Consider the following 25,097-nt stretch of genomic DNA (forward strand, 5'->3'; position numbering starts at 1 on the left):
GTGAATAAGCAATAGTAATTTTTACTTTTTCTATGAAATTTCCATATAATCTTACCCACAGATAAAATGAGAAGAATTCTAGCTTCCAGTTTTAAAAATGTCACTCAGGTAAAAACAAATAGTTTCTGAAATAGTTCTCATTATTGGCTGCTATGGACTGAATTGTGTCCTTTCCTACAAACCCTCCCCCCCACCCACCACCCCCCGACACACACACAAATTCATATGTTCAAACCCTAATCTCCAATATGATGGTATTTGGAAAAGGGGTCTTTGGGAGGTAATTCAGTTTAGGCAAGGTCATGAGGGTGGGCCTTCTTGGTGGGATTCGTGCCTTTATAAGAAGAGATACCAGAGAGCTTGCATCCTCTCTCTTTCTCTGCCATGCGTGGGCACAGTGGGAATGTCTATGATGATTTGTTATGTAGATCGAGCTGACTGATACATTGGCAATACATATATATGTTCCCACTAAAATCTAACCCATTAGCAATAAAGTATATTCACTGAAAAGTATGTGTTATATTAGCTTTAAATATTTTAATAGGTTTAACATTGCTAAGATAAGGGAATCATTGAATAAATGATGCTACCTTCATACAATGTAATGTCATGAAACCATTAAAAAACACATCTCATTTTGAAGAATATCTCATAATATAAGGAAGAGCTTCTAATATAAGGCAAATACACAATGTTAAATACAATCATTCAGATATAGAGGGAATCTTATAGAGGGGAAAAGGGTGCATGTGTACAGATACATCTTTAAAGATGTGTAAAGAAATATATAACTTTTAACTGAGAATATTCAGTATTTTTAAACCTTCTATAATAAATGTATGTTACTGTTATAATCAGAAAACATTCAACCTTTTTACATGATTAACAGTGCTAAAAAAAAAAAATGAATCAAGCTCTGGCTAGTGTGGCTCAGTTGGTTGAGCATTGTCCCATGCACAGGATGTCAATATTTTTTTCTCCTCCCTCCTCCCCTCCCGTCCACTCTCTATAAAAAAAATAAAAATAAAAGAAAAGAAAAAGAAAAAATATCCTCGCGTGAGGATTAACGTAAGTAAGTAAGTAAGTAAGTAAGTGAAGACGGACTGAAATTTCAATCCCAGGAAGGGTTCACTGTTGAAGCAAAGTCATGGAGAAAATTTGAGGCCAGGATTGCCCGATTTCCATACAAGTGGAAAGTCTGGTGTTGGCTGAGAGAAAAGAAAAATTCCTCCTGAGAGAGAAAGGAGAAAGACTGAGATTTGAGGGAAGGAGGGCAACTCCTGTCTGATTGCTTCATACTCCTCCATAGCAGGGAGATGAGATCTTCCCAGAGCACAGGAGCCAACAGCCATAAATGACGCTACTAACCCAGGCGAGGCCAGCCTCAGCCTTCCCAGTATGTGTGCCTCTAACTCATGGCAGACTCCACCCCACAGCAATCGCAAGCAGACCCTCTCAGCACTGCTCCTCCAGGCGGTCCTTTTCCTACCGGTCTCAATGTTTATTTTTTGTGCATTTGAAAATTCTGGACACTTACTCACTTTCTCTTTCTGATCAATGTCTGGAACAGATAAACATGTAGGCCAACTAGAGAGAGAGAGAGAGAGAGAGAGTGAGTCACCCCCCCCCCCCCCTTAGACTACATATACACTACACTGAGACACAAGGGAACTTATAAAGTAGTAAAAGAGCAAACTCAGATGCCATTTTTTTAAAGACCTGGTACATTTTAAATAAAAGAAGAATATGTTTTCATAATTCGATTTTTCTTATTAAACCCTCAGTTCTTCTAGTTGAGCTAGTCACCAAAAGATTACTGAATAGCTTGCTTAGGGACTCTAATGTTTCTATGGAATGGTCCACCTTTTGGAGCCTGTACACTATAGCATCCTTACAATATAAGGGCATGTTAAAACTGTTTCTCCTTCAGTGATGATGGAATCGTCCACCTTTCTTTTCTTGAGTGGAGACTGTAAGCTAAAACTGGGCTTAAACTGCTCATAACTACGGAGGGAATTTTTAAGAGGCTGTGAGAGTGCTGAGAAAAACAAGGCAACTGGCAGGTTGAATATATAAAGAGGACTTCAACAGTCTTTTATAATATGATATGAGATGTCAACCCTCTTAACCTCTATTCTCACAAAATGCTCAGCCCTATACTTATTTAAATGATTGTAAAATTAGGCCTACTAGGGAGATGCACTGAAGATCTAAAGTTCAAGGCGAGAGGGAGGGGAACAGATGCTACCCATGCAGAGTCATTTAGTCCTGGCAATGAATTACTTCCATTTTTCTTCATTTCTTGGTACAGTTTCTTTTCTTTTAAGTTAGAACGAAAACAACAACAAAAACAAAAACCAAAAAAACAAAGGCTGTTCATCACACATTATGTAATCAAATTAATTCCAGCAACAGACATATGTCCAAATGAAACATTTACAAGGCAGTTAGCAACAACAACAAAATGCTCATTTGAATTTATTTAAGCCAAGGGCACTATAAAACTCTAATTTAAAGAGAGCTTTAAAACCTAATTGCTTTGGAAATTTTCTTTAAAGATAGGTTTGCTCTCTCTGAGTTTCTATAATAATTGTTGAAAAAGTCTTTTTGAAAAATATTTAAAAGGTCCAACAACATTGGAGGTAGATATTTTCCTCTATGGTGATGTAGAATACATCTGTTTCCCCAGAAGATTTAACTTGACTTCTAAAATAGCAAACAGAATTCTTCTTATAAGACTTGTTGAGGGTCCATGCAATGAGATTTGGCTACTAAATTTAACAACAAAAAATTAATCAACAAACATAGTGAATGCCTTACCATGTGCTCAGTACTTTTTAAAATGCATTCTGACAAAGAAAAGTATAAATGTTCTTACTTAATAGAACTTACTTAAATAGGACTGCTTAAAATAAAACATACAAAATAATGATAGATAATTTTAGATAATATATGCTAAGTGTAGAGTACAGAATACTATGCAGAGCATAAGAAGTTGTCAGTAGAGATGACTGGATGAAGACTGCTGTAGGCAGGAAGGCTTGACAGACAAAGGATGTTATAGAGAGCTGTGAGGAAAGTAACCTGGGATCAGGGACGAGACAGGAATGATTTCAGTGGCTGGTGTGGCCAGATAATCCTGAACAGAGAGGGTGAGGCCAGGGGAAGCCGAAGTTCCTGGTGACAAATTTTATCCCTGCAATTTAAATGGGAAGTGGGTCTCTCTAGGAATTTTAGGAAACTTAGAATCCATACACATTTTTCTGTTTGTATGATAACAGTGGTGCTGGACAATGAATCTAAGACATATTTTTTCACATTTAAACATCTCTTAAATTAGGATGCATCTTAAAGTCAATTGTGTATCGTAGTTTGACTGTTTTTTCAAGATGCATCTTGAAAAATCAACCACTATTATGAATCAAGAGTGCTATGAAGCCATTAGGAAGAGTGGATAAGTGAAGTATTTTATTATTAAGGAAGAACATAATTATTAACCCCTGAACCTCTTGCTCACAAGGAATAGAAGAGACCAGATGCCAAAGAGCAGGAAGGAGCAGGGATGTCTAAGTTGTGTCCTTATACAAAGCAAAGAGTTCAAGGCCAGAGAAACCAGACGTAGAAATAGGAAGTGATTTGTCAAGAACGGAGAGAGAGAAATGCTACTGATAATTAAGCAAATTGATTTGTCCAGCACAGTGCTGGAAAAGCAGGGGTAAAATGAGGGTCTGATAGGCTGTTTCCAAGTTTGTTAAGAGCAGTTAAGCCCCCAGGTTATCAGTTGGATCAAGCAGACAATTAACTCCTTCTTTACTGGTAAAAAATAGAAGGTTCTCTATCAGATAATCAAAACAAGAGGATAAGAATATTCCAGAGTTCCTATGCCGCTGAAACAAGATGGAGAGTGAAGCGTCCTCAGCCAGGAAGAAGGATGATGAAGCCAGTGTAAGGTCCCAGCAGGTGACTGGTACCTTCTTTTCAGGAAGCCCAGGCGGGCAGCCCATTCTTCTATGGCTTTCCCGCCTCCAACTTTAAGAGGCAGGGCAACAAAAGTATGAATTCCCTGCACCACAAATCAAGTCAGGGCAGCCATAATGACTGCCATTTCTCCAGTATTTGGGAGAGGCCATACCAGACCCCAGCCCTGCTCTTACATACCCTGATCCTGTGCCTCTGCCAGGAATGTGGAACAGAAATTAAGAGAAATGAAGAAGAGCAAATGCATGACAACAGTTACCTGGTCCATCAGAGCATCCACAGGGCTGTAGAATCTTTATTGGTAAGAACATCCTGCCCTTGGACTGATGGGTGGAGTTGGAATGGGAGGGCTATAATGTGTTATCTTGTTATTGGCTTCATAAGAGCGTGGATGTCAGCGAAATAATAAGGTCAGTCAGGTAGGATTGGGATAAGATTTTCCTATGGAATTTATATAATAGAATCTGGTGAGACATCCTCCTTGAAAAGTCAGAGGCTTCAGAACCAGTGGCCATCGGAGGACCTGGTTCCCAGATACCAGTAACTAAGCATGAGACTCAGGTCCTGAGCTGGGATCCGGCCTCTCTGAATATCTCCTGAGGCCTCTACTACCTCAGCCTTTGACTAGCGCTTATCTTCTCCAAGTCACGTACTCCCTTCCAATCCCTGACATCAGCTACCTAACTCACGCATAATTCAAAGACTTAAAATAATTTTAATTATCTATTTTGGATATAGACACCTATATTCTAATTTTCTCATTTCCTCCTTTCACACCTAAATGTGCTGTTAAAGAATGAAAATATACAAATGTGTCACCTAAGAGTTCTTCCTCTACTGTTTCCTTCACCCCTGACACAAAGCCATTTTTAGGTCCTATCAGTTACACTTCCAAAATAGGTCATGAACCTCTGCACACCTCTCCATCTCCATTGTGACCACCTGAGGCAAGGCCACCATCCACCAACCGTCTCTGGCTGTAGGGCCAGGGCCACTGCAGTGGAGATCCAACTGATCACCCTGCTCCACTGGAGCTGTGCCGCAATCCATTCCTCACCCAACAGCCAAAATATAAAATGTAACATAACTCTTGCTTACAACCCTAAATAGTTTTGATCATATGCATACAGGGGAAAAAGCCAACATCCTTTTTGTGGCCTTCAAAGTTGTACCTGTCCTACCTAAGCCTAAAACTACTTTCAACGAATGAATCAACAAACATACCACCGCCGACGGAACAGGAAGCAGCACCAGCTTACAGAGACCAGTTACACAGGCTGTGCTGACAGAGGCTTTGTGTAAAACTCTCGGAGAAGCTGAATTTCTACACATTGAGTTTTCTTAATATCTATAATAATAAAAGTATAATATGCTAATTAGACCAGATAGCCGAACAACCTTCTGGACGACCTTCCGGACGAAGCTGGGGCTGCGAGAGCCAAGCCCCTTGCACGAATTTCATGCATCGGGCCTCTAGTAATAAATAAGTATAATATCATCCTATATAATAAAAGCATAGTATGCAAATTGTCCCCTCGACCAGGATTTCATCAGGGAGTTCGACCAGGGGGCGGGGCCAGCCTGGGGAAGGAGGGAGGCCCCAGCCAGCAGCGGTGGCAGGCAGCTGGGGGAAGAGAGGGAGGTCCTGGCTGAGAGCTAGGGACTCTGCCAGTGCATGAATTTCGTGCACTGGGCCTCTAGTATATAATAAATCAATCAAGAGTTAAGATAGCAGCATACAGTACCCTTTACTAAAATCAATAAACAGAATCAGCAAATGATTTTAAACAGAGAATTAACTTAATCCCACTTGTGATACCATTGTAATAACCTGGTTATTATTTAATAGGAAAGGAGGAAAGGGAAGACTAGATAATATAGCATGCCATTTATACAGCTTTGCCATGAAGTTGTAGTTAACATTCTCCAAGTCTGTTGGCTGATAGACAGGGGAAGGGACTGGACAAAGGCAGCTTAGACGCATGCCCAGTAAGTTCTGAGTGACGTGGGAAGGCACATATCTCTCAGTCACACCTGGAAGCAAGTCAGTGGCCAGAACAGGTGTGGCCACTGCAAGGAAACGAAACCTGAATATTTGACTCCTAGACAACGGGAGTTCTCTCTCTTGGCTCTTGGCCCTCTAGCTCTCTTGGGATTTCTGTTGCAGGAGGTACACTCCCCTGCATCACTCATGTGGCCCATGGCCATGTGGACTCCTTACAATGGATTTATGGATTGAATCTGGACTGAATGTCCTGGACCTGGCTGCAACATGGAACGGAAGTTCTGGACATTGGCACTGCTTTTGGCTCTACTGCAGTGATGGTGAACCTTTTGAGCTCGGCGTGTCAGCATTTTGAAAAACCCTAACTAAACTCTGGTGCCGTGTCACATATAGAAATTTTTTGATATTTGCAACCATAGTAAAACAAAGACTTATATTTTTGATATTTATTTTATATATTTAAATGCCATTTAACAAAGAAAAATCAACCAAAAAATGAGTTTGCGTGTCACCTCTGACACGCGTGTCATAGGTTCGCCATCACTGCTCTACTGGAACCCAGCTGCACCTTTTCCAGGATGGGGTTAAGGGGCATGGGACTTTGAAACCTGAGTAATGTAACTCCACACAAATAAAGTCTTTTACCACATCTCATTCTCCTGTGGGGGCTTCTGAAAATGCTTATTTTAGTGGTACCCCAAGAACCACACTCCCACAGGCAACAGGAAAAGCCCACTAATTTCTCCAATAACACTTGCATTTTAGAAATTAAAATTCTGGTTGCACAGTGGAGGATATATTGGATGAGGTTAGACTATAAAGGCATCAAATAACTTGGGAAACAGCATCAAAATAACTTGGGAAACAGCCTTGAGATTCCTAACAAAAACTTTGGCAGGGAGAGATGACACCTGAGTGAATTAGTAGGTTAGACATGGCCAGGGAATCTGGTGGTTGATTCAAAGCAGGAGGAGAGATACCCTCTCTCAGCTGTTCAGTCTATCAGGAGGTTATGTACTTCTACAAATTTCATTCTATCTTCAACCAGGACTCAGGCCTCATGAGTCATAGCAGGCCTTTATAGCACCTGCTAACTGAGGTTACTCACATGACCGACACTCTGCAGCCCCCATGGTGATTGCTGTTTCAGACATACTGGGATGGAGCAGATGTAACTCAGGGGCCTTGACTCCCAGGTCTATAGTTCTGCTCTTAGTTCCTATCTGATCAGGTACCTCTAAAAATACATCACCCCAAATCTCTCTAATTTTCTCTAAGACTAATTGGGCGTAACCATTTTTCTGCCCAATTAACAAAGGATATTTTTCGATTGATTTTTAGAGAGAGTAGAAGAGAGAGGGAAAGACAGACAGAAACTTTGATTTGAGAGAAACACATGGATTGGTTGCTTCCTGCAGGAGCCCCAACCAGGGTCCAGGCCAAGGAGGAGCCTGCAACCAAGGTACGTGCCCTTGACTGAAATCGAACACTTTGGTCTACAGGCCAACACTCTATCTACTGAGCCAAACTGGCTAGAGCCATTAATAACTTTTGATACCTTGGTAGCCATCCTCAATTTGACACAGGGGTAAGAGGTAATGTAAGAATCACCAAGTGGCCTTTTAAAAAACTACATATTCAATCCTCTCTCCCATTATGATGGCCACCCACACAACTACCAAGAGGATTGACTGGGTGGAAAAAGGATTAAGAACCACCTACTGCTTTACTTAAATACGAAGATAGGGGTCTATAAAATTAATTCAGTAATCAAAAAGAAGAAATACCTTCTAACCTATTTTATAAGAATAAGAATTCTAAAATATAACAGCGGTAAACCCTATTAAATTCTAAGAGAAGTTACTCTGTGTTTTTGAAATGTTTTTTGTTGTTATTTCCTATGGTGAAAACATTTTCAGGTCTCAATCTACTTCTCTGCAGGAACTACATATAGTTTAATGAGATAAATATTATGCTGGGCTCCCTACTGAGAAAATATCAGTGCCATTCTGAAAGAATCTGAAGTTAAGAAAGGTAATGAAATTCTAGGAAAGAGCTTTAAAGTTGTCAATATTAGAATTCTTTAGAGAAAAAAAAATCATATTTAATTTAATGACCAAAAATATACATATTCCTCTTTCTACTATTCCATCTCCATTTTTTTACAGGAAATTTTAAAGAAAATACTGTATGTAACCTTGAAAGGGAAGTTAAGGTAAATGAGCGAATTACAATAAAATAGAGCATGTTAGCTTGGCAATTACATACAATAATCCAGATTTTCCAAAGTGTAGGGCAGAGGAGATGACTTTAATCAATAAATTTGTTTCAATGGTCATCCTCCCATGCAAATCTCAGGAAATTCCTTTCCTTATGACATGGCAAGAACTCCACTTCCACTGGTAACAGGTGGAGACGCAGAGGGCAAGCACCCCATGGATAATATGAGTACTTCACTCCTTTGTAGAGCTGACAATATTCCATTATATGAATATACTACATTCTGTTTACCCATTCATCAGTTGGATAGATATTACAAATAATAGCTATTATAAAGAATCCTGCTAAGAATGTTTTTGTATAAGTTTTTACACGGACATATTTTCAATTCAAGTAGAATTTGTGGAGAGTAGCTACAGCGTTTGGACTGATGAGAGGGCACAGTCCTCTTGTGGCAAAGCCACATACAAGTCCCAGCTTGGAAGGCAGAGCCCTCCCAGCACAAAGGCTATGGTTGTATGTAAGCTTGACCTTAGAGTCCAACCTTGTAGTCCTAGGTAGCTGAGGGATGTGGGCTGCGGGAGGTGCAGCAAGTGCTGCAAAACAAAGCTTGATAGAGTTCAGAGAATTGCAACAACATGAAAGAAGTAGATTTGAAACCCGAAAGAACATTGTAAACATCTTGACCACTCCCTTGTTTTGCTTTGTGTGATCTGACTATAAAATAAAGCTTCGGCTTACAGGTCGTGTCACTGTGTCCTCTTCCAGGTACAGTGATCCACCTGACCCTGACTATATTCTCTTGTCTGTTTTCTTTAATCCTTCACTGCCCCTCCTCAGGTTCACCACTGGCCATGCTGGGCACAGTTCAGAATTGATGAGTCATTTGGTACATCTATGCTTGTTAACCTACTGAGATACTGAAAAAACGATTTTCCAATGTGGCTGCATCATTTTACAATCCCACCAGCAATGTATGAGGCTCCAAGTTCTCCATATCTTCACCAATACTTTTTTATTCTTTAAAAAACATTATCATTATAACCATCCTAGTGGGTGTGAAGTAGCATCTTGTGTGGTTTTCATTTGTATTTCCCTAATGACTAGTGATGGCAACCTAATTCTTGGGACTTTTTAGCCTCCATCATCATGTGAGCCAATACCTTATAATAAATCATATTTATATATTCCATGACATATTGCTAAATGAAAAACTGAGGCATAAGATTTTAAGAGTTTATTTGAGCAAAAATTGATTAGAAACTGGCAGCACCCAGTAATCACTGGTATGGAGAGTGATTAGAAATGGTCCACTGACAGGAGCCAGATGAGACTTACAGAGGAGAGGTGGAAGCAAAACAAGGAAATTATTTGATTGTTTATAGCTTACAGCCTAGTTGGTTATAGCCTGTGACTGGTTGTCCTTACGTTTAGATTTTGTATCTTTGAGGCACTTTCAGGTTAAGATTTTAGTTTGCTTACATAGGCTGCCATGGCATCAGAGCCACCTCGGCCTAATGGCCTCCTTGCTTAATTAACGTAACAATATCTACCATTTATCCATCCATCCATCCATCCATCCATCCACCCATTCATCTCTGCTACTGGCTCTCTTTCTGTAGAAAATTTTAATATAGGTGCTTAAGCCCTGGAAGCTCCTTACCCCACAAACAGGCAAACAAGCAAAAACATACAGAGGACTTTAGATTCGATCTAGTGGACAACAAAGAGAAAATGAGTCCCTAGGCACAGGATTACATGTATTAATAGAATCATACCACGAAGCAAGATAAGCTGAAATAAGGAGAGCATGAAAGTAAGGAGACTACCAAAACAAGGTCTACATTGATTCTTACCTGGGAAAATGAAAATGAAAACCTAAAGGATATTTCAAAGAAAAAAATAAAACTACTTAAGAGAGAAAAACAGAAAAGAAAAAAAGAAAAAGATTTAATTGCAAAGTTCCACTTTAAAAGGAGGGTAGGGTCAGACTGAAATGCTAGAATTGAGAAAGGAAAGTAGGTTTTTTTGGGGGTTGTTTCTTAATTCTTTGGCATGTGAGAGATGTCTGATGGAGAAGATGATTAATTCCGTTTTGGACATGTGGCATTTGAGGTGATGGCAGATATCCAGGTACAGATGACAGTCTTAAAAGATGAAATGGACAGAAGTTTCCTAAAATTAATTAGGGTTCTCCATCCCACAGTAACATTTTATGCTCACCAGAATAAATCTCTTGTCTTATTCAAGGACATCACTTGGCATTAGGCATTAAAGTAACCGGCTACTGGACCAAGGTTCTACCATGCAGTCAGTTTATCAGCTCCATCACTAAATCTTCAACTACCTCCCAAACTAAAGCTATTCATATTCATATAATCTACTAGAACTTCCTTCCTTTTCAGAGTGATATAAATTTGGGCAATCGCACATCCTGAGCATTTACATTGTGATAAAATGAAGCCAAGAGACAAAAACAGAAGAGCAAAACTATCATATACATCCAGTGTTTAAACTACAAGATTGCTAACCTCCAAGATTTGTGTATCTTCCTTCATGACACAACCACCCCTTATGTAACTATCTACCTACCCCTCTTTCCAAGAGTCTAAAAGGATAAAAATAAGAACTTAATCAGACTGAAATTTCTTCCACTATATGGTTAAAAATTAACGTAGCATAACTTGAAACCAACAAAAGCTGCTACCCAAATACTCACATATACACTCTTACCACTAAAGCAAAGATCCAAAATCTTGGAAGTAATCACCAAAGTCCTTGAAATTATGGTCCTCTTGCTTATTATTCCAACAAGTGAAACACTGGCAAGTGGCTCAGTGGTGACAATATCCAAAGTGCACACCATTATAGTGTAACTTCTAACATTCTGCATATTTTTCTTTCCCTTTACTGAAACTCTCATTCCCAAACAATTTTTTTTTTTTTGCCAATGATAAACGCCCACAGTTAATTTTCCCATTTATTCTGATAGTTCAACTTCAGAAACCATCATATCCAACAAAACCATTTCCTAGGATTTGGTCTCCAGCTTTAAAAGCGTATTTCTAATATCCTCTTTACTTATTGCAATTATTTAAGTTTTTTCATCCTTTCATTCCAATCTATGTTTGAATTAGGTCATGACTAAAGACATTACTTGAAGCAAGATGCTGTGCACCCAATTCTAACCATGATAAGTAAACATTCTGTCAGGCATGAGAATTATTCAGCACTTATCATAAACAAAGCACCATACCAGTATCTATCAATACTTCACATGATTATCATTATAAATGCTTTATTATTGAGAGCTGGCTATACTGAATTTTATATATCTACTCTCATCCACAAGTATTGTTTGCCAGAAAAGCATATTTTAATGTTTTCAACAAAAAGACAATTCTTGTTTGATATATAACCTTTTAAAAAAATTCTTTAATGTTTAAAGTATTACATAAGTCTCCTTTTTCCCCAATTGACCTCTCCCTGGCCACCAACAGCTCCTAGCACATGCCCTCACCCCCCACCCCATCTGTGTCCATTAGTTATGCTCATATGCATGCATACAAGTTCTTTGGCTGTTCTCTTACCCCCTCACTCCCTGCCTTCCCTAAAGGTTATACAATCTGTTGGATGCTTCTATGACTCTAGTTCTATTTTTGTTCATCAGTTTATGTTGTTCACTATATTTCACAAATGAGTGAGATCATGTGATATTTATCTTTCACTGACTGGCTTATTTCACTTAGCATAATGCTCTCCAGTTCTATCCATGCTGTTACAAAATGGTAAGAATTCCTTCTTTTTTATAGTAGCGTAGTATTCCATTGTGTAGATGTCCCATAGTTTTCTAATCCACTCATCTGCTGATGGACACTTAGGCTGTTTCCAAATCTTAGCTATTGTAAATTGTGCAGCTATGAACATAGGGGTGCATATATCCTTTCTGATTGGTGTATGTTTTCTTGGGATATATTCCTAGGAGTGGGATTACTGGGTCAAATGGATTTAACATTTTTAATTTTTTGAGGAAACACCATACTGTTTTCCACAGTGGCTTCACCAATCTGCATTTCCACCAGTAGTGCAAGAGGGTTCCTTTTTCTCCACATCCTCTCCAGCACTTGTTGTTTGTTGATGATAGCCATTCTGACAGGTGTGAGGTGATACCTCATTGTTGTTTTGATTTGCATCTCTTGGATGATTAGTGACTTTGAGCATGTTTTCATACGTCTCTCAGCCTTCTGTATATCTTCTTTTGAAAAGTGTCTATTTAGGTTTTTTGCCCATTTTTTGATTGGGTTGTTTATCTTCCTTTTGTTAAGTTGTATGAGTTCCCTGTACATTTTGGAGATTAAACACTTATCAGAGATAACATTGGCAAATATGTTCTCCCATGCAGTGGGCTTTCTCATTGTTTTGTTGATGGTTTCTTTTGCTGTGCAGAAGCTTTTTATTTTGATGTAGTCCCATTTGTTTATTTTCTCCTTAGTTTCCTGATATATAATCTTAATATACACTCTTCAAACAATTGCACTTTTATAAATATAGCCTATTTTATAACTTGTTACTATATTTAATAGGTATAAATTGGTCACTCACAATTCATAGTGTAAAAAATAAAGGTCTTCATTTTCCTGATAGAACTGTTTTCTTAGAGTCTTTGTGTAACTACTTGGCAGAGAAAAATTTAATCCTGATGTTTCTAAGTGTTTAGCCACTTCTATAATAGTTTAGTCTTTTCAGAAAATGTTCAGTTAAAATCAGGTCCTCTCCGTTACAATTCAAAGCTTCCTCCTAGAGCTCTTTCCCATCCAAGGTCTCCCTCATGTCACCTCTACTTTCACCCTGACTGTCTGTGCCCTCCATGTGTCAACAAAGAGCTGCCTGGGGATGCTGCTCTTTTACTGACACTTGTTGAGGGTGAGCAAGCTGTATATCTGTCAATATATCCTCTGGCTAGTTCTGGAAGGTGTAGTGGAAAATTATGGGGCAAAGGAGCTATAGGCACTGGCAAGACAGTGGCTGGAATAAGAGCCCGAGCAGTCTAGGATGGATAAAGAATTCAGTGAAGAAAGGAGGGGCTGATGAATAGGGAGAAAAATGGACAAAGAACCAAAGGGCCTGCCTGGAGATGGGCAAAATTGGAAAGAGGAAGACAAAGAAGAAAGGTTAAGAATTTCATTCATTTAGTCAACAACTACAGAATGCCTTCTCTGTGGTTATTCTTGAATTTAAGATTGAGAGGAAAAGTGTTTGAGTAGCTTGAAGAGGTCAAGAACCGTGAGGCTAGTCCTACCTGTTTGGTGCAGATACAGTGTCAGCCTGCGGATTGAAAGGACCTGGGTTTGATTCTGGTCAAGGGCACATGCCCAGGTTGCTGACTCGATCCCAGTGCGGGGTGTGCAGGAGGCAGCTGATCAATAATTCTCTCTCATCATTGATGTTCTCTCTCTCTCTCTCTCCCTCTCCCTTCCTCTCTGAAATCAATAAAAATATATTTTTTTTAAAAAAAGAACTGTGGGGCTAGGATGGAGATGGACTACCCATGGACAGTGACTCTCTGCTGAGTGTGGGAAGCAACAAGGACGGGTCCAGGTAGAAGAGCAATGGGCCTAAACCTCAAGATCTATATTTACATGAGTCTAGGAGCCACGGTTACAAGCTGCAGTGAGAGCTAGAAGGAAGAAGATGTCATCTCCAGGACCTCCGCTTAATGAGATGGGTGAACACAGCGGTCACATGCAAAGGCAGCAGAAAAGCAGTATCTTGGGAAGAGAGCCAGGTTTTTAATTAAAGTAAGGAGATAAGAGTGTTTTATGAAGAGATGTGGCTGCAGAGACATTTGTTCAGCATGGAATGAGAGTTCTATAGAGCAAGCATAAAGCTGAGTGTCCAGGAAAGGGAAGCACACAGCTGCCTGTGGATGAGCTAGATGGTGCAGAGGCCTGCATTGGGAGCTGGGGTCCAGGGACAGAGATGTGAGCTTGCCTGAAGCTTCCAAAATGCACTCTGGACTTGCCATTTTGGACATATAACAGACTGGATTTCACACAGGATTCCCCCAGAGTGAAAAATGCCATTTGATGTATGACTCGTCTTATCATCACAGTAATCATCCAGTCACTGCCCACATGCAGTGCAGATTCAGGCCTGAGACTCGCAAACTTCCCTCCTATCCCAAACCTGCTATTGCCTTTGGAGCTTTCAAAATACTTGAGGAATCTGAAAGACCAGACTGACAGTTCTTTGGGATTCCTGACTCTAATAACCTCTGCTCCCTAATAAACATTCTCAAGACTGTACCCTGGATATTCTTATAACTTATTCCATCTAAGAAGTCTTAAGATAGCCCCTAGTATCCCTCAACCTCTGGGTGTTATCTACATACACACCAATGGTCCTGTCGACTCCTAAATTTTCCTATCTGTTGGCTCTATCCTAGCTCACTTCCTTCCCAGCAGCACATAACTAATGGTAAATTAACCAAAATACTCTCTATCCAAGCTCTTGAACTCTCTTAAACCCAAGTTCTTCTGCTCTACCTCCCAGCCAAAACTCAGACTCTGTATTAATCCTTTAACAACCTGCCTGCTTCTCTACATTTGGTAAACAATGGTCCTCCCCATAGGACTGCATAGGACTTCACAGAAAACTGCAAAGCATTCAAGCTGATACCAAGTGTCACATCTAATTTTTTCTTGGGACAACGACATGTCTCCCTGATCTTTTCACTTGTCTCTGGTCAGCTATTTTCTCCTCCTTCCCCCAGCAATTATTCTAAATGTTTTCTACTCTGCTTAAGGCCTCAACCACTCATGATTTTAATCACCACCTATATGCTAAGGGCTTTTAAATTTTAATTTCTAGTATGAATCTCTCCTTTTAGCTTAAGAAACATATGCAAATGTTTGCTAAATATTTCTACTAGACCAGTGGTCGGCAAACTCATTAGTCAATAGCGCCAAATATCAACAGTACAACGATTGAAATTTCTTTTGAGAGCCAAATTTTTTAAACTTAAACTGTATAGGTAGGTACATTCAACTTTAAATTCATGGTTTTCGTCTTCCGTTTTTCTTTGCTGCTTCTTTGTAGCCATCTCAAACAGGGCACCTAAAAAATGTTTCATTTTATAATAATAAAGCCACCAACACAAAAGAATTACAATTCTTAAATTGATGACAAAAATACCTGTAGGATTTGCAGCTGGTTGGAAAAATACAGGTAACTTTATGCTTCGAGTAGGTACTTTTGTCACCCGCGTGTGATTTGCACACGCGACTAGCACTAACCACTGCACCATGAGACTTCGGACTGACTGGCTCACTCAACTCAACTCGTGCATGAATCGCGCGAGCCTCCCCCGCGCTGCGTATCCCACAGCCCGACCGACCGACACCCCCCACTTCTTCTAACGCCACTTCTTCAACATAGACTCGCCCAGGCCGAAAACCGACTTCTGCCCACGGGCCACGAAGTTTCAATCGCACTGTACCTGCGCGCCCGCACGTGGTATTTTGTGGAAGAGCCACACTCAAGGGGCCAAAGAGCCGCATGTGGCTCGTGAGCCACAGTTTGCTGACCACTGTGCTAGACTATACATGTTCACTATCTCTCCCATCAATTCTGCTGCTCTCTTGGTGTGACCAGCCTTTAAAATGGCCCCAATGATCTCTGTCTCCTGATATTCTAGTTTTGTGCAGTCACCTCCTCCATTATACTATGGGTGGTCTGTGTAACCAACAGAATACAGCAAAGGTGATGCTGTGACACTCTGAGATTGTTATGAAAAAACTAACACTTCCATCTCGGTCTCTCTCCTCCCACCCCCTCACATCACTTGCCACTGAGAGGCCCATGTAGTGAAGAACTTAAGTCTCATCCTAACAACCATAGGCGTGAACTCCCAAGTGGAAGCTCCAGCCCAGCCAAGTCTTCAGCTTGACAGCAACCTCATGAGAAGCCCTGAGCCAGAACCACCCAGCTAAGTGGATCCCTCAGCTTCAGACACTGTGTGAAATAATGGTTGTTGTTTTAAGCTGCTAAACTTAGGGGTAATTTGTTACCCAGCAAGAAGTGTCAGGACAGAAAACAGTAAGAGTAATTATCTGCCAAAGACATTCTATTCAAACTAGCAGTTCTTTAAAGTTGTCTTTATGTTGGGTAAATTGCAGAAACTTCCAACCAAATGTGCTCTAGCTTCAGAGAGTGTAAGATGTCTAGTTATCTTCAGATACTTAGACAAAGGCTTTTACCAAAACCAACTCCTACACTGACAGTTCGTGCTGGGAAGGGAGTAACTGCAAACATATTTTAAGCAGATGATAAACATAAAAAATAAAACTTCAACAAAATTAAAACATCATTATATTTTTAAAGGTTTCACTCCACCCCACGGAATAATTTATTTTGTGGAAGAGCCACACTCAAGAGGCCAGTTTTCCGACCACTGACCTAGGGCAATGTGGTAGATTCAGGTTCAGTTTAGGAAGATTACAATTTACCTACAAGGAGAGAATCTGCTTGCAGTTTTCTCCCATGCTTATGATTGCAGGGTGGCTGCTAGCTGATTGGCAATCACACAAAAGATGAGTATTCCCGCCCCCGCTGCCCCACCCGCCCCTCTTATTATCTTTTAGGGAGATAATAAGAGTCGAAGTCACACTCATATTAGAGTGTTTAAGGTGGTAATAAGAGTCCCAGTCCCACAGGCCGTGACAACAGCTGACAAACCAGAGCTGAGGCTAAGAAAACAGCAGATGCAAAGTTCTGCATCCATTTTTAGATACCGTGCATCCTCGTTATTCATGGGTTCCATATTTCCAAATCCACCTACTTGCTACAATTTATATGTAACCTCAGAAATCTAACACAGTATGTTAGATAAGCTTCCTCCTGGCATGAGTTCCAGTGCCGTTGGCCGGAGTTCACTGTTAATAAAAGATGTGTATTAAATAAGGTGTCTTTCAACAGAAACGCACCTAAAACAAGGTTAGATATTGATTGATGAAAATATGACCAGCGGGTGTCAGAAACATAACCCTGTATTTCCCCTGGGATAACTTGATACTACATGACTCTCTCAAATAATGAGAGTCAACTGTATTTTATTTGCTGCTAAAATTTACTTTTGATAGCTGTGGTCCCAAATACTGTAGCACACATCTGCATCAAAAGGGAAAATACATATAAAACATAATTGTAACATATAAAACATAAATGTCAGCAGAGTCTGAACCAGAGGGAAGAGTGAGTAGAAACTGACCTTTATTGACTTCTCCTACACAAATCATCTCATTTAATCTTTTCAATAATTCTATGAGAGAGGCTTTGTTATTTTCATTTTACAGATGAGGAAACTGAAGCTCTGAGAGGGTAAAACACTGAAGGTCACAAACTGGTGAGGAGGGAAGCTGAAATTTAAACCATACTATATCTAATCGGGAAACCACACCTCTGACCCACATGGTGGGCACAGCTGCCACACTGAGACACATGACTCTGGGCATGTGGCTCTCTGCCCATGAGACCTAAACTTAATCCAGACCCGTGAGCTCCTGGGATTCAGAAGACTGGAATTTCCCTTCCCCCTAGCCAGTGGTCGGCAAACTGTGGCTCGCGAGCCACATGCGGCTCTTTGGCCCCTTGAGTGTGGCTCTTCCACAAAATACCACATGCAGGCGTGCACGTACAGTGTGATTGAAACTTCGTGGCCCATGTGCAGAAGTCGGTATTTTGTGGAAGAGCCACACTGAAGGGGCCAAAGAGCCGCATGTGGCTCTCGAGCCACAGTTTGCCGACCACTGCTCTAGACAATTATGCTATTGAGGTGTCCATTATTCTTTAATTTATTCTTAAGACCCTCCTTAAAGAAGAATTTGGAAGGCACTAGCCTAGTTTCTTTATCTAAGAAAACCAGATATATAAATTCTACCGAAAACAAGCCAGACAGAAAAAGTTGCTCACACCTGAACATTTTATATATGTCATGTAAAATTAATTGTTTTATTAAAATGTTCACCTGCTTTATTCTCGTCACATTTTCTCAAGTCTATTGGAAAAAAAGAAGAAAAACTTATAGTTTAAAAATGGAACAGTAAATTAATATTGTTAACAAATGGTGCCTAGTATAGTATCTTTTATGGACTAGGCATTTGACAAAAGTTTACCAACCATATGGACCCATATGCTCTATTTTAGTCATATTTAAGTATATCTTCTTTTGTTACTCTGAGTAGAGCACTATATTCGGCACACACACATACAAACACACAACTTCCCCTCAAAATTACACATACTCTGTTTATATAGTGTTTCACTAAGCAAACGAGCTAAGAATAAGAATGAAATACTATTCAGTGTTTTGGTTATGAAATGTTTTTTGAAAGAAATGAGATTCTGGTAACACTGTGCTGAAGGAGAAATAGGATGAAAAATGCAAAGACCTGTGAACACGCAGACGCACATTCAGCAGAATAAATGAAATCTTTCCGACCAGAAAGCCCAATGTCTAGAATATGTAAACAGTCAAACTTTGTAATTCATTTTATAAGAAAGAGAGCCACTGCAAATAAAAGATAGAATTTATTCAGAAATAAAATGTCAGCATATGCCACAGGATTAGCATAGGTTTGGCCTAATCTCCCATACTTGTACCGAGATGAGAACAATGGCTTGAAAGGGATAAAGGACTCCATGTAATTTATAAACAGCATGGTTTACATGTAAACACATTAGTTTAGGGATGGCTGGTGTGGCTCAGTGGTTGAGCAGGAGGTTATGGTTTGATTCCAGGTCAGAGTACACGCCGGGATGTACTTGATCCCCAGTAGGGACCATGTAGGAGGCAGCAGATCAATGATTCTCTCTTATTATTGATGTCTCTCTCTCTCTCTCCCTCTCCCTTTATCTCTGAAATCAATAAAAATATATTTTTAAAAGATTACATTCAAGCTACTGCATAATAACATAGCAAAGCTGCAATATAACAAAGAAAGAAAAAAAGATGTCGCATTTAGCATGTTCTAAGCTAAAACAACACATCATAACCAAAACTGAATATATTATAAATAATACCTAGGTAATTCAAACAAGCCAACAAGTGAAGAGTCACATGTACTTAATGTACAAAAAAGGACTGTTTGAAAATATCATTGGTTTTGGTATTATCTAAACACATTCTAGTTACTGATACAGTAAAAGCAGAGTTAGTATTAAATGACTGATCATAAGACTTTATTTGTTAAGAATCTGGTATATCAGTTACCTATCTCTGAAATGACAAATGATATTTATATTTAAACAGAGTGCTTATATTTTTATTTTTGCATCAAAAATATAAGTATATTATGAAAGCAGTTTAAAAGGAAGCCAATAAACATTTAAATATTTAAGAGTGATTTAACTTGGTGGAAATGATCTAGCATTAACCCAGAAGACAAGCAGACACAATTCCTCAGACTACTACTGACTTTCTCTACTGTATAACAAAATTACTTGAAATAGCATCATCATAACCACCACCATCATCATCTTTAATAAATATTTACTAAGCTTTTATACTATGTGCAAAGTATTCATACTGAAGTCACATAAAATATGCTACAGTCTCTACAGCTGAGGAATTTACAGTCAAATTAGAGAAATGAGAAGACGTAGTGCTAGGCCTAAGGAACACAGAGCAACCACTTGCTGCTCTTGCAGCCTTACAGTACTCTACCTTATGCTAATTATGTCTGCAAGTGATAAATGGACTGAACTATATCGAAAGTGCAATCAACTAAGAGGTACTGGGCGAACAGTAAACACAACAGGATATTAAAAGGGAAGTTTCTATTGAGAACCCAAGACAATCAATGTTCCAAAGCAGGTGCCAAAGCAGTCTCAAAATTTCCAAAGGCAGCCTACAGAGAGAGGTGCGGAGGCGTGTTACCTCCTATCCCCAACGCCTGGGAGAGAAGCTTCCAGGTCACAGAGGAGGGTTCTGGAGCAGTGTTCCTTGGAGAGTGCTCTGGGAACAAGTGTTCTTGCCCCAAGGAAAAGGGTGGTGGTGGATGCTTAGCCTTCACCTAAAGTCTAGGGGGAAAGCTTCTGATGGGACCACTTGAAGAGCTTGATATGTGTCTCACACACAATGAAGAACACAACTGAACTGGTACCTGACTCATCCCCGGGAAATCTAAAGATGAGGAGCTGGATAAAGAGGCTTGTGAGGGCAAATGAGAGATGGCTGAATTGGGACCACTTCCAGAGGTTGCCTGGGCAAAGAATGAGTGCTACCTATCGACCAATGTGGGCCTTAGGGGAAAGAGACAGGGGAGGCTGGGGTGGGGTCACCCAAATCCATCCAGGAGGGTTACCTGGAGCTTGAACAGACCTCAGCAAAGTGAACATGAAGGTCCCTGCCAGATCCAAGAGGCTGAGGAAGGAGCAAGCAACCAGCCAGAATTTAGACACGTTTTCAATGCCAAGCAACGGGAGGTGGAAGTTAGAGAAACCTCGTCTGCTGCTCCTCTTTCCTCGCTTCCCTTCTCCCTTGTCCAACTTGGGAGGGTCAGAAACCAGGACTGGCGAGACAAAGCAGGAGCAGAAAGCCCAATCAGAAGAAAAAAAGTCATGATGCCCACTTCCCAATTACTGGCTTCCTCCTTGCTACTGGCAGAGCTAGGGAGTGAGCACAGGGAGAAGCTTGATCCTTAGCTCAGCTGCTGCGGGGTTTTTATTTGTTGGTACTGGACATCTTGATGATCAAATTGAGACCTTAGCAACTTACCTACTGAAGAACAACTTGCATGATCTAAAAGCAACCAGAAAAGTCAGGTTGATCCATGGGCAGGGGATGAACGGACCTCACAGAGTAAACTGAAAGGGACCGTGGGTCACAAAAGCTGCTTTATTATTACACCCACAAGTCCTGTTTTACAACCCAAAGAGCTAAAGAGCCAACACCTTGGAGAATAAAGAAGTATACAAGTGTGATCCTATAAAACAGAAATCTATCCACCCAGCTGCTCTGCCAATCCTAAGATGGTTCGGCCATTAACAAATCCAGAAACTTGCCACAACATGATTCAAGAATCTAATAGATAGAAATTCTTAAAATCTGACATGAGCAACCTACATATAATCGACTGGCTTTAAAGGCAGAGACTGTGCCTTGCTCTCTGCTGTGTCTCTAACGCTTAGCGAAGTGCCTCTTACATAACAGGTGCTCAAAGGACCGCTGTTCTCCTTTCCATGAGATGGCTGCTGTGTCAGGTTCTTAGGAAACAGGATCTCAACCAATATTTCTGCAGCTGCGATGGCTTTTTAGTTAAAAATATATTGAGCCCTACTGTGTGCAAAATTATAAATCAGATTGCTTTCATCCTTTTCCTTTCACAGCCAGCCAAATCTCTGCCAAACGCATGTTGTATTTTTCAATGCTGTACCACAACAAAGCAGAATAAATGTGAAAAAGTTAAACTTTCAAACAGAAGAAAAATTAGTATACATATTTTTTAAAGTTTAGCAGAAAATTCTCAAAAGAAGTACTATATCCATAATGCTATTAAATGTAGAATGGTTTATTTAAAAAAAAAAAAAAGAGGAACATTGAAAAATATATTATCCAGTATTTTACAAATACTTTGTTTGTTGGCATATAATATCTCTTTTACTTAATACCAGCCTGAATTAAGAGCCTGGTATCTCAGAGTTATAGTATCATTATCCCTCTTTAAAGACTAAGGAACTGAGGCTCCGACTTCAGTGACCTGCCCACGGTCATACTGTTAGTAAGTGGTAGAGCAGGAGTTTGAACTCAAGACAGTGTGTCAGATTACCAAGCCATGCTGACCATAACGCTGAAGAGTTGGGTTCTACTGACCCATTTCAATGTAATGGTTACCTTTATAATGTCTAACTTTGAAGTATAAGCTATTGCCAAGTCCCAGCCACAGTTTTATTAACAAACCTATGCTAATGTAAATTTATTAGTAAACTCATCATGAGTGAAACTTCTATACAGCAAATACCAGTAAGGTGTAACAGTTGATGTATTACTCATGCTAGCATTTGCATGGCATTTACAATGTGTATGTGATTGTAAAATCTGACAGTTTCCAAAACGGTACATTAGAGAAGCAGGTCTTATGGTATGCTTCACAAACTAAACCCTACTATCAGACTGTTTCATTCTCACACTCTATCTTAGAAATAAAGGCATGAGACAGGGGTGGGAGAAATGCTAGACATTTCAATATAACTCAGTGTTTCTCAATCTGGGATGATCCCTCAACTCTCACTCCAGGTACATCTGTCAATATCTGGACAATGTTTATCGTCACGACTGTGTAGGGGGGTGGGGAGGTGGGTGTCACTGGACCCTACTAGGAGGCACCTGCTAAACATCCTGCAATGCACAGGACAGCCCCGCCCATTCCCAACACAGAACTGTCCAGTCCAAAATGTCAATAGTGCCAAGGCTGAGGAATGAGTGTGAGAGCTTAAATGTCTGAGGCGCTTAGCGGAGTGGGTGGTGCAAGTGGTAGAGACTGTAACTATAAACACTAATCAGGAGTCCGTGTAACAGTCAAGATTAGGTGCCGCACTGAAGCCGTGATGAGGACACGGCCATGGGGGCAGTCCTCTGCTTCCTTAGATGTGAGGCCAGTAGTGGAAAGAGAGAAAGTGACAGCAACTGCTAACAACACTCCCACCTTACACAGTTGTGCTACTTTATTTTTTTCTGATAAAAGAACAGGAAGTTGAAAAAGTGTAAGTAAAAAGAAAAGTAGTTTACTGGAGAGATGAGAAACTTCTTCTGTAGAACGGTACACAGTTTCACTACCAACGTATTGGGGGTTTCTACTACTTAGAGCAGGGCTCTGGAGGGTACGATCTAAAATAAGAACAATGGATGTTACGGACACAACATAAGAGAACATCAGAATAAATAAACACCCATGGGCTTCGTGTTGAACATCAATGTTCTGAAGATCAAACCCGATTTCAAGAAGCCTGGCTTGTAGCTCCCAAAGGTATACTGTACATGTTTGGGTGGTATTGTATCATTCTTTCTTGGGCCTGCCTTTCTCTGAATTCGGGGACCCTCTGTCACAAGAGGAAACAGTAAAAACTGGACACATACTCAACCTCCCAGACAGTGCTGACATAAAACAACAAGCAAAACTTCACCAAACGTTGCTTTGCTTTGCATGGCTGAGTGCGTGCACCCCTGCCTGTCTCTTCCATTTGATCCCTCATCCTTGGTGGTACTTGTCTTCCTACCCTCAATCACAATTCTTCACCAAAATCTTTTTATCCTCTTCATCCCCTTTTCACTCCCATGTCCTTCTTTTCCTCTCTTCCAACTCTTGTCTTCCTTTTCTCTCTCAAAAGTGCCAACCAGTAATGGAATTAGATGAGAATTTTGGAGTGATAAGAGTCCGACTTTAGAGGTTCCCTAGTGACAAAGCCCCACAATGCCCCTCTCTTCAGCTTAACAACACTCCTAACAAGTGGTTAGTTGAATCAACTTAATTGCATTAAGATCTATCACTTCACCTAATTTTCAGAAACCACCAAGTGGGTATTGAGAGACTGCTCCTGAGATCTAAAACAGGGCAAGATGATCTAAGTTGCTCTTGCTTCACAGATACCAACTCTTTCTCCTTAACAACATTTACTAAGCCTGTAACGCTCCCCATCCAAGCACCATCCAAAACGACAGGTGGCCAAATGTGCCGGCTGTTCGCCTCTTGATAATTATTTTCTGATAGTCTCAAACAGTTAACTAAATACAGAGACGATTCATCTCATAAACCTTGTTGGACACTTTGTCAGGATAAGGAATGACTCATTAAATCCCCAAAACGACAGGCAAGGTATGTTTTACCCTCCTACACTGGTTGCAAGGTTTGTTCTCCCTTTAAATAGGGAACTAGTGATACTGATTAATTCCGAAGATTCCGGGTCACGTTGGGGTACAATACTTCATTCGGTGGAGTATAATGCCTCGCTTGGCACAGGCAGGCGAGCAAAACCAATGGGATGGATGACCGTGGGATAAAGGAAGTAGATCCCGAGTTGTTCGGAGCCGGCTAATCCGGGCGGCGGGGTCCAAGCCCCATAAACGCGGCTGAGCCTCCGAGCTGTCTCCTGCAAACTGATGCCGCCAGCATCCTACCCAAGTTTGAACGGCTCCCGGAGGCGAGTCTCCGGTGGTTGCTCCCGCAAAACAGCCCCCATCCACTCGCCCCGGGCGCGGGGCGCGCAGCCTCCCGGCCGGCAGGTGCACCCCGCGCGGCCCGCACCGGGTCCCGCCGCGCCCCCCGCGCCCCCTTACCTTGGTGAGCTGGGCGATTTTCTTGCTCATTTTCAGGTGCAGGTCCGGGCTGTAGTCCAGGCTGTGCCCCGCCTGCTGCGAGGGCACGAATTTGGCCGCCCCGGCCGCCGAGCCGCCGTAATAGTGCTGCTGCCAGCTCATGCCCGGGGTCGCCATCTTCCCCGCGGACCCCGGCCGGGGCACCTGCCCCCGCGCCCGGGAGGCGGCCCGCGGGGCAACGGCGTCCGGGAGGCAGGAGCCGGAGGGGCTGCCTTGGGACCCGACACCCCGCGCCCTCCGGCCGCTGCGGCCGGCGCCCTCCTGCAGGCGACCCCTGGGTCACCCCCGACCAGGGACGGGGCGGCCCCGCCGATCAGAGGCCGCGGGCGACCCCGGCGCGGGACAGACGCCCGGGATCGGCGGCGACAGCCCGGCCCGGCCAGCACTCGCCGGCTCCGAAGCTCGCGCCTGGCGGGGGCGGCGGGGCCCGAAGGTCCGGCTCCCACGGGCACCGGGGGCCCAGCGAGGCGGCCGCGGGCGCTGCGGAGGGAGGAGGCGGCGGGCGGGCTGCTGCGGGGGAGG

At 41.4% G+C, this 25,097-nt stretch overlaps 1 protein-coding gene across 14 annotated transcripts in view; it reads right to left on the reverse strand.

Annotated features, from left to right (window-relative positions):
• Positions 1-24,847, reverse strand: part of FAM184A (family with sequence similarity 184 member A) — a 78,458-nt gene extending 53,611 nt beyond the window's left edge. For all 14 annotated transcript variants that reach the window (XM_070417579.1, XM_070417578.1, XM_070417573.1 and 11 more), the window contains exon 1: positions 24,537-24,847. In XM_070417579.1, coding sequence (XP_070273680.1) covers positions 24,537-24,692 — 156 coding nt within the window. In that variant the 5' untranslated portion in view covers positions 24,693-24,847. The remainder of the gene's footprint in view (positions 1-24,536) is intronic.
• Positions 24,848-25,097: the final 250 nt, after the last annotated feature.

Source organism: Myotis yumanensis, unplaced genomic scaffold (genome assembly GCF_028538775.1).
Source record: "Myotis yumanensis isolate MYYU_CA2020_CCGP unplaced genomic scaffold, mMyoYum1.0.hap1 SCAF_6, whole genome shotgun sequence".
Taxonomy (NCBI): domain Eukaryota; kingdom Metazoa; phylum Chordata; class Mammalia; order Chiroptera; family Vespertilionidae; genus Myotis; species Myotis yumanensis.